Genomic DNA, 14,560 nt, shown 5'->3' with positions numbered 1-14,560 from the left:
AATCATCTCAAGCAAATTGTCCCCACTGCAAACTCTGTAACAACTCTGATGATAGGGAAGTCAGTAACAGAAAAATAAGAATGTGGATATTACAATTAAAAGGTGATTTATAGGTATTTGAAATTTTTTCTCCAGCTTTGGTAATGAATTAAGATGAACCATATGAATTGTTAGTGTTTAACCATTTTTAATTTACAAAAAAAGAAATTTTGTATGGTTCAACCTAATAATTTAGAAATTTTCTTGAGTTACTCTGAACTGACTATTCTTAACCCATCAGGTATTAAGGGTCTTTGTTTCTCTTCCACAGGAAAACTCAAAAAGAAGAACACACCTCACCGGCTGGGCCTCCACAAGCACAAGGCAGTCCTTTCCGTTCGATCAATATCCCTGAGCCTGTTCTTCCCAGTGAAGACTTTACCAACCTCTTGCCTTCTCAGGCCTATGAAAAAGGTACAGTTGACAAAGCATACTGAATTAGCCATGCATTTTCCCCCTTGATTCCTAAATTCTTAAGAATAGTAAGAATGGGTTTACGTCCTCCATCCTCATTAGAGGAAGATGGAGTATTGCTCAGATTTTTCCTCTTGTATCTGCAATTTAGAAGAATCCAGAGGATCTGAGAGAGTAGGAGAGTCTTCCAAATTTTAAAAGATTTTCTCTATTGGGAAAATGCTAATCTGAGTATTCTAAATTTCAAATGGAGTAGAAATAATTTATTGCACAATAATACTATACCAACCATAGAAGAAAAATGTTAAAAAAATTATTCACTCTAATAAATCGTTTTATTTTCCACATTACTTCTCAATCCTTGTCTCTCTGCATAGACACAAAATTGTGTGTTCTGCCTTTTTTTCAGCAAAGGTTTCACTCATATGAGAAAATCATATCTGCTCTAACTGGCAGGCAGTGATGTCAGTGTCGTCTAACTCTGTCCTCCTTCCCTGGAAGACCAGAGCTGGTGCTGTCTGTGGGCTGAAATAGTCACTACCACGTCCCTGATCTGAGGGATGACAGAACAGATACTAGAAAATTGTTTGCAGGCAGTACTGAAGAAACTGGCTTTCCAAGGGATGTCTGTAACCATGTTCGGTCACATGTTTGCTACGTCTTTGTATCCTCAGCAATCTCAAGCAAAGCACCTTATACACAGGAGCATGAATGAAGATATTAACATCATTTAGATGAATTTTCTTCTTCTCCTTTTTTTTTGGTCACATGTAGAAAGTCTCCAAAAGAAGCTCAATGCCTTCTCAACCAATTGTAAGCTCCTCAAGGGCAGGACTGGTGCTTTCCCACCCTTATCGCTTAAGTGAGTGGAGCTCACTCATATACTCATAGACAATAAATGTGTTTTGAATAACTGAATTTAAAAATTAAGTCAAATGGCTTTTAATCAGTATTAACTTCAAAGTTTAGATTTGCTTTTTTATTTTTAGTTTTTTACCCATTTGAGTAGTTATTTTACATACCGATCAGTGCAGCCTGGGAAAACTCACTTCATCCATGTGGGGAATGGGTTCATCACAGGTGGCTCTATTTTCTTTGCTCCATGTCATGGAGAGCATAACATAAAAGGAGGATTTTGATAGGGAAGAATACAGGATGGGCTTGCAAATTAGAGGTCAGATCAATGCCAGATCTGGGGCAGCTGAATGTGTTCACAAAATAAAAGACCATACTTTATATTTGCAAAGTGCCCAGATGGATTTAACTCCTTTCCTCCCTCTTATATAGGCATGGTTTATATAACATAGTTTATTCTACCGAGTTGCTGCAGAAATTTGGGAATAATGTTCCGTAATATGACATTCTGGATACGATTGCTGGTAGGTTATGTTAAAACTCAGAGTCAAAGGACCAAACTTTCAGAAAGGGTTGGCTTACTTACAGTTAATTATAAAATGATACAATTGTTATCTATTGCCCCAAAATTTATTGGCTTAAAATAGCAAACATTCATTATGTCACAGATTCTCTGAGTCAGGAATCTGTGCACAGCTTAGCTGGGTGCCTCAGCTCAAGCTCTCTTGTGAGGTTGCAGTCAAGGCATTGGCCATTCTGCTACCCATTCATCCTTCCTTCTATCTCTCCGTTCACCTACCCATCCATCCATCCATCCACCCCAGGCACTGATTTAAGGGGTGGGATATAGTTATGAACAAAACAACAAATAGCCCTGTCTTCATGGAGCCTTTGTTCTGAAGGAAGCAGACAATGAACAAGATAGATAAAATATGTGGCATGGTAGACAGTGATAAGGAGAAAAATAAGGAAATGCAGGTCTGATTTTAGAGAGGGTGCCAGGTAAAGACCTAAAGGAGGTGAGAAAGTTAGCTTATGGATACAGAGGGGAAGAAAGGAAACAGCCCGTGCCGAGGTCCTGGTGGGAACGTAATTGACATGTTTAAAGAATAGCAAGAGGACCAGTGAGGCTAAAACAGAGCGAACAAGGGGAAAAATAGGAGATGGAGTTTTAAAAGAAGAAAAGAAGCAGCAGGCAGAGGAGGGGGGCAGACATTTTAGGACCTTATGATCATTATAAGTTCTTCAGCTTTTACAAAGAAATGCGAAGCCATTGGAGAGATAAGCAGAGGAGTGACAGGGTCTGACTCACATTTTAACATCATTTTGGCTCTTCTCATCATTACCATCCTCACCATCGTAGTTAAACAATAATTTAGCTCTTACTGCATGCAGTTTGCAAATATTAACTGATTTAATTCTCATGGTAGTCTATGAGGTAGGTACCACTTATTACGTCTTTTTGCAAATGGGAAAATAGTGCTTGCCATACTATATTGTAATTTTGCTTTTTTTACTGCTGTCTTCCCCAGTATACTGTAAACTCTGTGAGTCTGTCCCCAGTGCCTGAATAGAACATGCTAGTCCATGTTAGTGGAATGGATACTGATTGAAAACTTTCCTTTCTTTGCAGCCCAAGAGTCCCGATCCATGCATGTAGGAGATAGTAATGTGAAGGGAATGATGGGTCCCGGTAAGTGGCTCCTTGAGTTCTCTTTTCTTCTAGTAATTCCACCCTTTCCCTTCTTCTACCTTCCTTGCTCCTGCTCCCTTAGTCCCCAACCAGGCATGAAAGAACACGGGCAAGATAAAGCATTATGGTTTCTAAGATTCCAAGACGTGTGCTGGAGTAAGTCAATGACTCAGTTAAACCCAAGGAGAGAGAAGGGGTGGGGAAGGTTAAGACAAAACCAGTTTTCTTGGTTCTTTCTGGCTCATTTCAATTACCAGTGAATTAACTTTTGCTGAGAACTCACAGGTATATGTAGCATGACTTAAATTTTCTGTGGATCACATATTTTATAGTTAATTTAATTTAAAATTATTTACTTATGGGGCTGGCCCAGTGGCGCAGTGGTTCTGTTCGCACATTCCGCTTCTCAGCTGCCCGGCGTTTGCTGGTTCAGATCCTGGGTGCGGACATGGCACCACTTGGCATGCCATGCTGTGGTAGGCGTCCCACGTATAAAGTAGAGGAAGATGGGCATGGATGTTAGCTCAGGGCCAGTCTTCCTCAGCAAAAAAGAGGAGGACTGGCAGTAGTTAGCTCAGGGCCACTGTTCCTCAAAATAAATAAATAAAATAATTTACTTAATAGACAATTCACCAGAATTTTATAAATTATTTCATCTCCCCTCTCTCCCTTTCTCCTTCCTTTCTGCAACTTACCATCATCAGGGCCGAGGAGGACAAATTTCAAAAGACAACATCATCTTTAGCACTGTTCTTCCTCCTCTTTCTGTATTTTCTTTCGTAGTGTGAAAGGAAGCACCTGAAAGGAAGCAAATATGAGGAGCCAATAGATAGTACTATAAGCTAATTATATTATTTTATAAATTTATTTTTTTAATTCCTTATTTAGTAGAAACTACATACAAAGAGTAGAGGATGTATAGACCAGAAACAGAGAAAGGCAATCCTTTGTCACTGTGAAGACTTTTAATCCTTAATTGATATATTTAATTCTCAAGAGATAGTTGCCACCAAACAGGGGTATAATATTTAAGAGTTAGTAACAAATACAATTCTTTTTTTAAGTCAGATCGTGATGGCAGGTATTATTTTTCAGGAATGAACCCAACAACTCCAGAAGCAGAAGAAAACCTTAAGTCTTGCCTCTCAGCTGATATCCAATCCAAGGGCCATCTCCCATCTGGTGTGTGGAGGCAACTTAAGGATGGTAAAGAATGGGGTGAGGAATACGTCACAAAAGACCACCCAGATAAACTCAAGGAAACTAGCCAGGGCAGACACAGCTCCTTGGAAAATGTATTATGTGAAACCTCTCTAGCTGGTAAGTTCCAAGGGGGAATGGAGGCTGAAATTTTAAAGAGCAGGAAACCTAAGGGCTAGAATCCTTGCAATTTAGATTCAGTGGACATACAAGACCACCTTGTCTCTGGTTTCCTCTTCAGATGAACAAACTAAAGCCTATAGAGGTGAAGGGCCCCACTTGAGGTCACATGGCCAGCTGGGACTACCACCTTGGTTCTGGGTATCCATGACACTTAGTAATGTAGTGCTTTGGGGAAAAAAAGGCATAAGGTTGGTGGAGAAGAGGGCAGAATTTTGTGAGCCACTTATTCAATGATGCGGAATTTTCAATATATGAATCTTGTGTCTACCACCAAAATGTCCAACACTGTGACAGGGTCTGTTCTCCCTTCCTCCATCCTTTCTTCCCTCCTTCCTTTCCTTCAAATCATCAGTCCTTACTGAACACTTACTACATGTCAAACAATGGTATTTCCCTCCAACTATTTTGTGGGCGGTAATTTTTTTTGTTTTGTTCTGTTTTTTGGTTTTTTTTTTTACAACCTTGTGAAATTTCAGTTGTACACTATCGTTAGTCATGTTGTAGGGGCACCACTCCCCCCTTTGTGCCCTCCCCCCACCCCCTCTTTCCCCTGGTAACCACCAATTAGTTCTCTTTGTCTCTGTGTTTAACTTCCACCTATGAGTGGAGTCATACAGAGTTCGTCTTTCTCTATCTGGCTTATTTCGCTTAACATAATACCTTCAAGGTCCATCCATATTGTTGTGAATGGGATGATTTTATCTTTTTTTATGGCTGAGTTGTATTCCGTTGTGTATATATATATATACCATATCTTCTTTATCCAATCATCGGTTGACGGGCATTTAGGTTGCTTCCACGTCTTGGCTATTGTAAATAATGCTGCAACGAACATAGAGGTGCATGGTACTTTTGGAATTGCTGATTTCAAGTTCTTTGGATAGATACTCGGTACTGGGATGGCTGGGTTATAAGGTAGTTCTATTTTTAATTTTTTGAGAAATCTCCATACTGTTTTCTATAGTGGCTGCACTGGTTTGCATTCCCACCAGCAGTGTATGAGAGTTCCTTTTTCTGTGGGAGGTAATTTTTTAAAATTATTTTTTATTATCAAATACATGAAAATAAACAAAAAGGTTTGTTACAAAGAACAGCAGCCACCACTTTAAATTCTTTCAACAGTTTCTTCTCGTACTTGCTCCCATGTTTTAAAAAAGTTTATCCTGCTTTTTTTTAATCAGTACTTTATTGACGGTTAATTTATATAGACTAAAATTCACAAAGCCTTAGTTTAAGCTCATTGACTTTCTATATATGTAAACCCTCTTTTGACCACTACCCAGACCGTGATATATGATATTTCTATTACCCTAGAATGTTCTGTCATGCAATTTTCCAGTCAATACCCACCCACAGAACCACTATTCTGACTTCTGTCACCATAAATTAGTTTTGTCTGCTCTTGAACTGGATGTAAATGGAATAATACAGTGTGTAGTCTTTTGTGTCTGGCTTCTTTCTCCCAATGTAATGTGTTATGTGTAATTCATTCAGTGGTTCTTTCCTTTTTATTAGTCACGTTGAATAAATTTACCACAATTTCTTTACCCATTCTCCTGTTGATGGACATTTGGATTGTTTCCAGTTTAGAGCTATTATGAATAAAACTGCTACGAATGTTCTTGTACTAATCTTCTTTAGGATGTATGCCCTCATTTCTCTTGGGAGTATACCTAGGAGTAGAATCTTTAGGTTATAAGATAGGATTACGTTTAATTTTAAAAGAAAACATCAAGCAGCTTACAAAAGTGGTTGGAACATTTTATATTCTCACCAGCGACGTCTGAGAGTTCCGGTTGCTTCACACCCTTCCCCGTATTTAGCATGGTCAGTCTGTAATTTGAGCCTTTCTCGTAGCGTACGGGTATCATATTGTAGTTTTAATTTGCACTTCCCTGATGACTAATGATGTTGAGCATCTTTTCATATGCTTATGGGATACATATATCTTCTTTTATGAAGCTCCTAAAAGTCCTTTGTCCAACTTTTAAATTGGGTTGTTTATCTTTTTATTGTCTGTTAGCAGGATTTCTTAATATGTTTTGAATATGAGTTCTTTGTCAGATACATGTATTAAGAATATTTTACTCCAGGGGCTGGCCTAGTAGTGCAGCGGTTAAGTGCCCACATTCCACTTCGGTGGCCTGGGGTTCACCGGCCCAGATCCTGGGTGCGGACATGGCACTGCTTGGCTAGCCATGCTGTGGTAGGCGTCCCACATATAAAGTAGAGGAAGACGGGCATGGATGTTAGCTCAGGGCCAGTCTTCCTCCGCAGAAAGAGGAGGATTGGCAGCAGATGTTAGCTCAGGGCTAATCTTCCTTAACAAAAACAGAATATTTTACTCCAGTTTTTGGCTTGCTTTTTCACTTTCTTAATAGTCTCCTGATGAACAGAGCTTTTTAGTTTTGATGAAGTTCAATTTTGATTTGTGTGTCCTTCCAAGAAATCTTTGCTATCCAAAGGTTGTAAAGATTTTAGCTTTCACAGTTAGGTCTATGACTTAATAACGGATAAATTTTGATGTGTCGTGTGAGGAAGGAGTTCAGGTTCATTTTTTTCCCCCATATAGCTGTCCAGTTGCCTCAGCACTGTTTACTGAAAAGACTTTCCTTTCCACGTTGAATTGCATAGGGACGGTCCAGTGATCATATATGGGTGGGTCTAACTCTAGAGTCTATATTCTTTTATTCCAATTAGCAGAGAATTGACATCTTGAGAGTACTGAGTCCTCCAATTGAAGAACATGGTATACGTTTCCATTTACAGAGATATTTTCAAATTTTCTTAGCAATTCACAGAAAATCTATCATTTACATTCTTTTTATTTTTAAAGCATTTGTCCTAGAGACCTCTGTCACCCTACTCCATTCTGGCCCATTGCACTGCTACCGTCCAAGGACTTCCCAGGCTTCCTAGAAATTCCCTTCATATTTCTCTTATGTTAGATTCCTCTGTGTGTGTGTTTTTAAATCTTGTGTGTCCTTCCTCAGCTACTCCTTGTTTTGATGGAAACCATCATCCAGCAGCTTCTGCATACTTGCACAAATGTTGATAATTGAATAGAAAATCATTTTCCATCATCATTTTGAAACAATTATTCCATTGTCTTCTAACTTCTAATGTGGTTATTGGAAAGTCCAATACCATTCTGATCTCCAGTCCTTTCTAAGTTACCTGATTTTTCTCCCTGGTAACTTTTAGGATCTTCTCTTTATCTTCAGTGTGCTAAAGTTTCACAGTAATCTAGTGTACCTTACGATGATGTGCCTCTTTTTCATTATTTATGCAGAACACAATGGGCCTTTTCCTCTGGAAATACGTGTCCTGGTATTTTTTGTCTATTATTAATTTGATAATATCTTCTCATCCATTTTCTTTCCTTTTTCTGAAACTACTGCTAATTTGATGTCAGATTTCCTGGATTGATTTCCTCTACTGCCATCTTATTCTCTTCTATTTTTCTTCAATACATCTCTTTCTTTTTGGGGAGGGGAGAGAGGGAGGCAAGAGATTTCCTGGACTTTATCTTCTACCCTTTTATCTTTTAAAAATACCAAAAAGTTTCTTCTTCTTTTTTTGGATTTTGTTTTTTTAAAAAATTAGCATCTTATAATTATTAAATGCTAGAATATTTTTCTCATATCATTTTGAGGATATAAATTATAAGATTTAAAAAAAATTTTCTTTTGTTCCTGCAGTGTCTGTTTATTCAGGGTTCCCCCTCCCCATTTCAAAAAATATACGTGTATACGCTTTTTTCTTCTCTTTCTTTTACAGTGTAAGCTTGATTCAAATGTCTGAGGATCCTTAGCTAATTACTTATATCTAAGAGAGAGGCCCTAAATAAAAACAAACCTGAAAAGTCTGTATTGGCCAAACTTATCGATATGTAGGCTTCATTATGGGCCAATCAGCCTGCAAATTAACTTTTGGATAGGTGACCTCTTTGAGTCAGTGTCTCTAGCCTTTTTCCCTTGGGCAGTTCAGCTTCTCCAGTGGAAGATCCTCCAGTCTCTTGCCTAGAGAGTATAAGTGTGGCTGCTGGCATTCTGGGACCTGCAGGGAAAGGGGCTGAGGGGAATCTCTGTGTTGAGTATGCAAGCCTTCTCTGAATCCTTTTATTTTCATTTTAGCATCTCAATTCTGACTCTGCTATGTCTGCTGTCTTTCACCCAGGTCCCAGAGAGCAGGGCTTCTCTAGTTTAATTTGTCTCATTTCCCATGGGGTGCAAATGAGGAAGCCATCTGGCATTGGAGTGGGGAACTGGAAATTCGATTGCACTTTATGTAGACTATGTCTCCTGTTTTCAGCATTGCCCCTTACTTACACTTTCTGTGGTGCCTCCAATCCTTGAGCCTTTCTGCATCTCAGCAGATGAGAACACCAAGGTTTTGTGTCCTGTACTCTGCTGAGTTATTTACCATGCCTCCATCCTGTTTTCCATCTTCCAAAAACTTGCTGTCTCTTTTATTGCTTTCCACATCTTTTTATTGCTTTCTATCATTTAGGAGGGTTTTGAGAAGGAGGGGTTAACAAAAATTCCCTCTTTTGGTTTATTTTTAAAGCAAAAAGACAGACTGTGGCTCTAGAACTGCTTGAATCAGAAAGAAAATACGTCATTAACATCTCTCTGATCCTGAAGATCAAGGCAACATTCCAGGGGTCAGACGGAAAGAGGAATTCAAAAGAGAGAAGGTATCCATGTGTTCATTGCCTTTGCTTTTCAGATTGATTAAAATTTAAGGTAAGTTGTTTGTTTCCACTTTGGGAATTCTGGGACCTGTGAAGAGTTCCAGAAATAGTTTTTGAAAAGAGAATAGGAAGTGACAGCAGGTAACCCCTGGCAAGTCTCAAGTTTAGATTTTCAGCAGATAAGAAAATGAGTATAGTCTCCTGGGCCTTCAGTGTCTCTGGCGTGTCTATTAAGAACCTAAAAGGAGAATAAATGCTATGGAGAGAAGGCACTGCTCTCTATTGCCATCCGCATGTCCTCTGGGGATAACGGGTGTCCTGGAGGTACAAGGGAACGGATGCAGTGGAGGTCTGAAGCACTAAGTGGCCATTAGATAAATGACACAGGGCTGATGTAACTCTGAACTTGGACCTTTCTTATGATGCGTTCAGGTGATCCCATCGTGCTGGATAACGCATGAGTCTGTGGTGGTGTGTGTGTGTGTATACCTGCGTCGTGGGGCAATGCTTCCAAAGGTCTGCAGTGTAGTGTAACAGCATGCTAGCCTCCTGCTAGCATGAGTGACAGGTGACAAGCCTCCTCCATCTATATCCGTTCATAATATTTAGATTTTCTCTGCTTCCCTCTCTGTTGGGAGAAAGCAGGAAGGAGGAAACAATGATTCGGTGGAAAAGACTAATGTAATGAAGATGTAATAATCCAGATTAATTGAGGAAAAAGCCAATCCAAACAATGGAAAGTCTGGATTATGGACTATTATGGACAAATGTAGCATTATTACTTTAAATATTCTCTCAGGTAATATACACTGGTGGTTCACAAATTGTGACTCTACCTAGGGAGGCCCCTAACTGTATTTTCCTGCTCCTTATTATCCCCCCAGTTTTACTTGGCTTTGCAGCTGTCAGAATATACCACGTTACCAAAGCACAATGCTCACCTATCTGAATGACTGAAGTGAGAAAGTATTCTCTGACAAACCCACAAGCGGCTTGACTATTTTCAAGAATTATTTTACTGCAAAACTGAGGTAAACAAAATAGAAAGTAACAACAAACAGAAAGGGTAATACAGCACAGCTAAAGATGTGAGCAATAGTGGCTCTGGACTGGGCTTCACTTTCTCTCAGTGGCCACCCAGAGTCTCATTGGTCCTTCCTTCTCCATCTGACCACTTAATTCCTTCCCCCTTCTAGACCCCAATCCAGCTTGTCCCACCCTCCCAGATTGCCCCTTCAGCCCTCTGAGAAGTCTCTATGGCCTCTAGCTATCTTGCTGTTGCCAAACACCTGCTCAGTTTACATTATCAAGTCTAAAGCCGAGTCTACCTTTCGGTGCGGCTTTGCTCCGCATCTAAGATTCTAAGCCAGCAGCATCCCTCTCTAGTCTGTGAAAATTGAGGGACCAGGCAATGAGAGAGAAAGAGGGGATTGTTTACTGTGGATCACAGGAACCAGGTCTTGTGCTAGGTACCTCATTTATAACTTCACGAAATCTTCACAAGAACCCTGTGAGTCCTACCCTATAGATGAAGAAACGAAGGTCCAGAGTTTAAAGCCTCACAGCCAATTAGTGCCAGAATTCAAACCCAGGCCTGGCTGGCCCTGTACCTTGTGCTCTTTCAACATCACACTGCTTCTCTGAGTACCTCACGGTTTCAAAGAAACCACCCTGACTAACAGTAATATGTCCAGTTTCTCAGATAAACAGAAGCAGCCTTTCTGTCTCTCCCTATTTCAACACTCAGGCTTCCTCTTAACAGCCTATAAGCTCTTACTTCAGCTCCCAGCTGATTTATCAAGTAGGGATACTGGATAGGTTCTTAGCTCACTGAAGCTCTTTTCTACCTGCTGTCACTTCCTGGTTCTCTAAGATGTTCTCTTATGATGCATTACTGAGGAAGGAGTGGAACTTTCCCCCACATCTTGAGGTTAAAAAAAATCAAAACTGCCACATAATCCTCAATGAAAGGAAGATAACAGTTATTTCTCATATCCATGATAATGCTACTCATTTAAGTTATTACAAAGCTAACCTCTTTTCTTCTCATAGAACAAGAAGAGAAAACCTTCAACTCAATACTCTTAGTACTACTCTGAGGTTTCTGGTTCTGAGCTTTGCGCTGTTGCCATCTTTCCACCCTTGGGTTAGATTTTCATTATCCTTCTTCACTCACCATACTGCTTTTTGCTAAGCTTTTCTGAAGCCTCTATGTGTACGTTAAATAGACCAGTGGAATGAAATACAGAATGCAATGAGACTACTCCTTTTCCCTGTGGATATTTTTCCCCATGCAAAGATTAAAATAAATTTATTAACATGTACTACCTTTCCCGTTACAAACCACAAGCCTTCAGCACTTTTTTCTCCTGTTGAGAAGTCACCTGGGGGTGAAAATAACATCTACCATGGCTACAACCTGACCCTCAAACCTGAGGTTGTCATATCTTCTCAAACCTATAAGATAAAACTTCGGGTTTTCCCTAGAAAAAAGCGAAGTGCTCAAGAGCCTCCTCTGCCCTTTTCTAGTCAGCCCTGCCTCTGGCTGAAAGAGCTGGAAGCTGCGGGGCACAGGCTGCCAGCTGAAGCCTGAGTGGATCTTGTGGGCTGTTGCTCATTTGTTGGAATATCACAGAAGTTGGAGTTCTTGGCTTTTTCTGTCTGATTCACCCAGATAGAGCCACAACCTCAGGATCAAACAGCCCTGTCTGAACGCCTGTGGGGAGGAACAAAGTCAGCTTGACAGGATTGCCAGTTAGATTTATAAACTAAACTTGGGCGCCACATGCACCAACTCAGTAAGCTGTATGCTACAGATCACCACCAGGTGGCACATGTTTCATTATCGATGCCCATCAAATTTGGTTACATCCTGCTGCTGAAGCTCAGGAGTTACTTTGGCCTAAAAGTGAACTGGCAAGAGCTAAGTTATTAATTTGAAACTATAACTGGATTTTCCTTCATTGCTTTTAGTTTATTTCCCTCATTAAGTACTGTATTGTGGGAGTTGAAATTACTTTGAAGGCTTTAAAAAGAATAAACTATTTGCGTTGCCATAATTTCACCCCCAGTACGAAACAGACAAGAAGTTGAGCACTTAATACTTTCATCATTGTCAAAAAGTTTCTTCTGGGAGTCGAGTCTGGCTCCAGGCAAAAGAATGAAATAGGTTAAGCGTGTCTATACTTCTCGACTTCTTTCTCCCTCTGCTCTCCATCTCCTGGTTCACCTCCTCCACGCTCCTCCCAAATTTCAAATAATATCCTTATTAAATTAATATAAAGATTTTAAAGCCTGTTTTCAATATTTGGTATAGAAGCCACTGTAGGTCATCGCTCTTCCTGTAACTTATGTGCTTCCGCTATACTTGATGGGAGCGTTAGCCTTCTCTGACCCCACCCTGAAATCTCAAGCTATTACCCCAGTGGACAGTCCAGAAGGATGTTGATATCAGCTCTCCAACCCTGCATATACACTGGCACAGTGTAGCAGAAGGCAGATTTCTTGAAAGAAAAAAAAGAAAGGGAAAGGAGAGAAGAGGAAAGGAAAGAAAAAGAGAAGAGAGAATCCAAGACATATTACATAACCTATATGGAGAACCCATCACAAGGTCAGCTCTCACCATAGTGCCCTAACGTCTTTCGGTGTCACACCAGGAATATTACTCAAAGTCATCAATAGCCTCTGGGTGGGGAGAATCTTTCACTTGTAGATATTTTGCTGGTGCAATGTTTCACTCTTTCAGCTTGATCAGCTGTGCTTTTCTCCATCAGTTTTATGGTCTTCTCCCAGTCAAACTGTGTCCTAGCCACCCGCCTGAATTCTCTCTGATCTGGACAGGGATTACTTAGATCTCCAAGCCCACTGCACTAGCCGCATGAGCTCTGATGAGGAGGCCTCTCCTCTTGTGCTTACAGATCAGCTGGCTTCACATACATGGAGACTCACGGTATAGGAGATGGAGGGGCGGAAGATAGGAGTGGAAGGAATCCTTATATCTTTTCAGAGGGGGCTGTGCACACTATTCTGGTGTTTGTGTGTCTTCTCTGAGCTGCAGCCCCAGGGGAGTCTTTGCTTTACTTGGAAAAACCTCCTCTCAAACTGGTGTCCTTGGTACTGTTCTCGACAAAGATCTGCTTGTTCAGGGTTGGCAAAGCACTCTAATTAGATCCTGGGGAAATATCCAAATAAGTTCGGCTCTCCATGACAAGCAGGTCATCACTTTCATCTTTGTTAAACTTGTGATCTTGAAAGATGAGGGAAAATACTTTCAATTCCCCTAAGTCATCAAGTTAGAGTTCAGATTCTTGCTGTAGCCCAACAAGACTCCAATTCCTTCTCTTTCCTCCTTCCTCATTCCTATATACCTCTGATCACCCTACCCTTCTACATCCAGTCCGCATTTTTCTTCCCCCATGATTCTCTTTCTAGCTCTCCTCTCCATCCCATCCTTCTCTGACTTCTCTCTTCCTCCCTTCCCTTCTTCTGAAATAATGAGGCACATTGAGAGATAGGGGAGCAGAATATGATAATAGTAAGGGAGCTCTGTGCAACTCCAGGGAATAGCAGGCCAGGCCTAGTCTGTAGCCTCGCCAGGGAAGACTCTGTCCTTGCCCAGAATTACTCTTAGAAGCTTTCAAAAGAGAGGAGAAAAGGAACACTTTCATACTCCTACCCCCTGAGCTTTTAGTTGTCAGCTTTAAACAAATTTCCCTACTTACTTTAGTAGCAGTCTCCTATGTAGTAGCTGAGAATGACCAAGTGCTACCTTAGTGCTGTTATCTATAATACTAATTAGAATAGACAGACTATAGTGCACAAGAGAGAGTAACTTTAAAACATCAAAAAGTGGAGCTGGCCTGTGGCCACGTGGTTGGGTTCGTGTGCTCCGCTTCGCTGGCCCAGAGTTTCGCCTGTTCGGATCCTGGGCACCGACATGGCATCTTTCATCAGGCCATGCTGAGGCAGCGTCCTACATAGCACAACCAGAAGGACCTACAACTAGAATATACAACTATGCATTGGGGGGGCTTTTTTTAAAAAAAAGTTTTTTCCTTCTTCTCCCCAAAGCCCCCCAGTACATAGTTGTGTATTCTAGTTGTGGGTCTTTCTAGTTGTGGCATGTGGGATGCTGCCTCAGCATGGCCCAATGAGTGGTGCCATGTCCACACCCGGGATCTGAACTGGTGAAACCCTGGGCTACTGCAGCAGAGCACACAAACCCAACCACTTGGCCATGGGGCTGGCCTAATTGGGGGACTTTGGAAGAAGAAGAAGAAGAAAAAAAAAGATTGGCAATGGATGTTAGCTCAGGTGCCAATCTTAAAAAAAAAAAATAAAGATTTCCTTTAGAATTTCCACTGAGTGTCACATAAATGAATATACTAGTTTGGGTTGACAACATCTGTTCAAGTGATGTGCTCTTTGTTAGTTCAATACACATTTGTATAGGAGCCATCGGTAAAGGGGTCTTTTTATAG

General features: G+C 40.6%; 1 protein-coding gene across 39 annotated transcripts in view; it reads left to right on the top strand.

The window, feature by feature from the left end:
• Positions 1 to 14,560, top strand: part of ARHGEF33 (Rho guanine nucleotide exchange factor 33) — a 111,984-nt gene that overhangs the window by 35,011 nt on the left and 62,413 nt on the right. For all 39 annotated transcript variants that reach the window (XM_070235595.1, XM_070235593.1, XM_070235569.1 and 36 more), the window contains 4 exons: positions 311 to 453; positions 2,942 to 3,001; positions 4,097 to 4,321; positions 8,954 to 9,083. In XM_070235595.1, coding sequence (XP_070091696.1) covers positions 311 to 453; positions 2,942 to 3,001; positions 4,097 to 4,321; positions 8,954 to 9,083 — 558 coding nt within the window. The remainder of the gene's footprint in view (positions 1 to 310; positions 454 to 2,941; positions 3,002 to 4,096; positions 4,322 to 8,953; positions 9,084 to 14,560) is intronic.

Source organism: Equus caballus, chromosome 15, assembly GCF_041296265.1.
Source record: "Equus caballus isolate H_3958 breed thoroughbred chromosome 15, TB-T2T, whole genome shotgun sequence".
NCBI classification, from domain to species: Eukaryota; Metazoa; Chordata; class Mammalia; order Perissodactyla; family Equidae; genus Equus; species Equus caballus.
The sequence above is the reverse complement of the archived record's forward strand: the minus strand, read 5'-3'. Positions and strand labels throughout refer to the sequence as shown.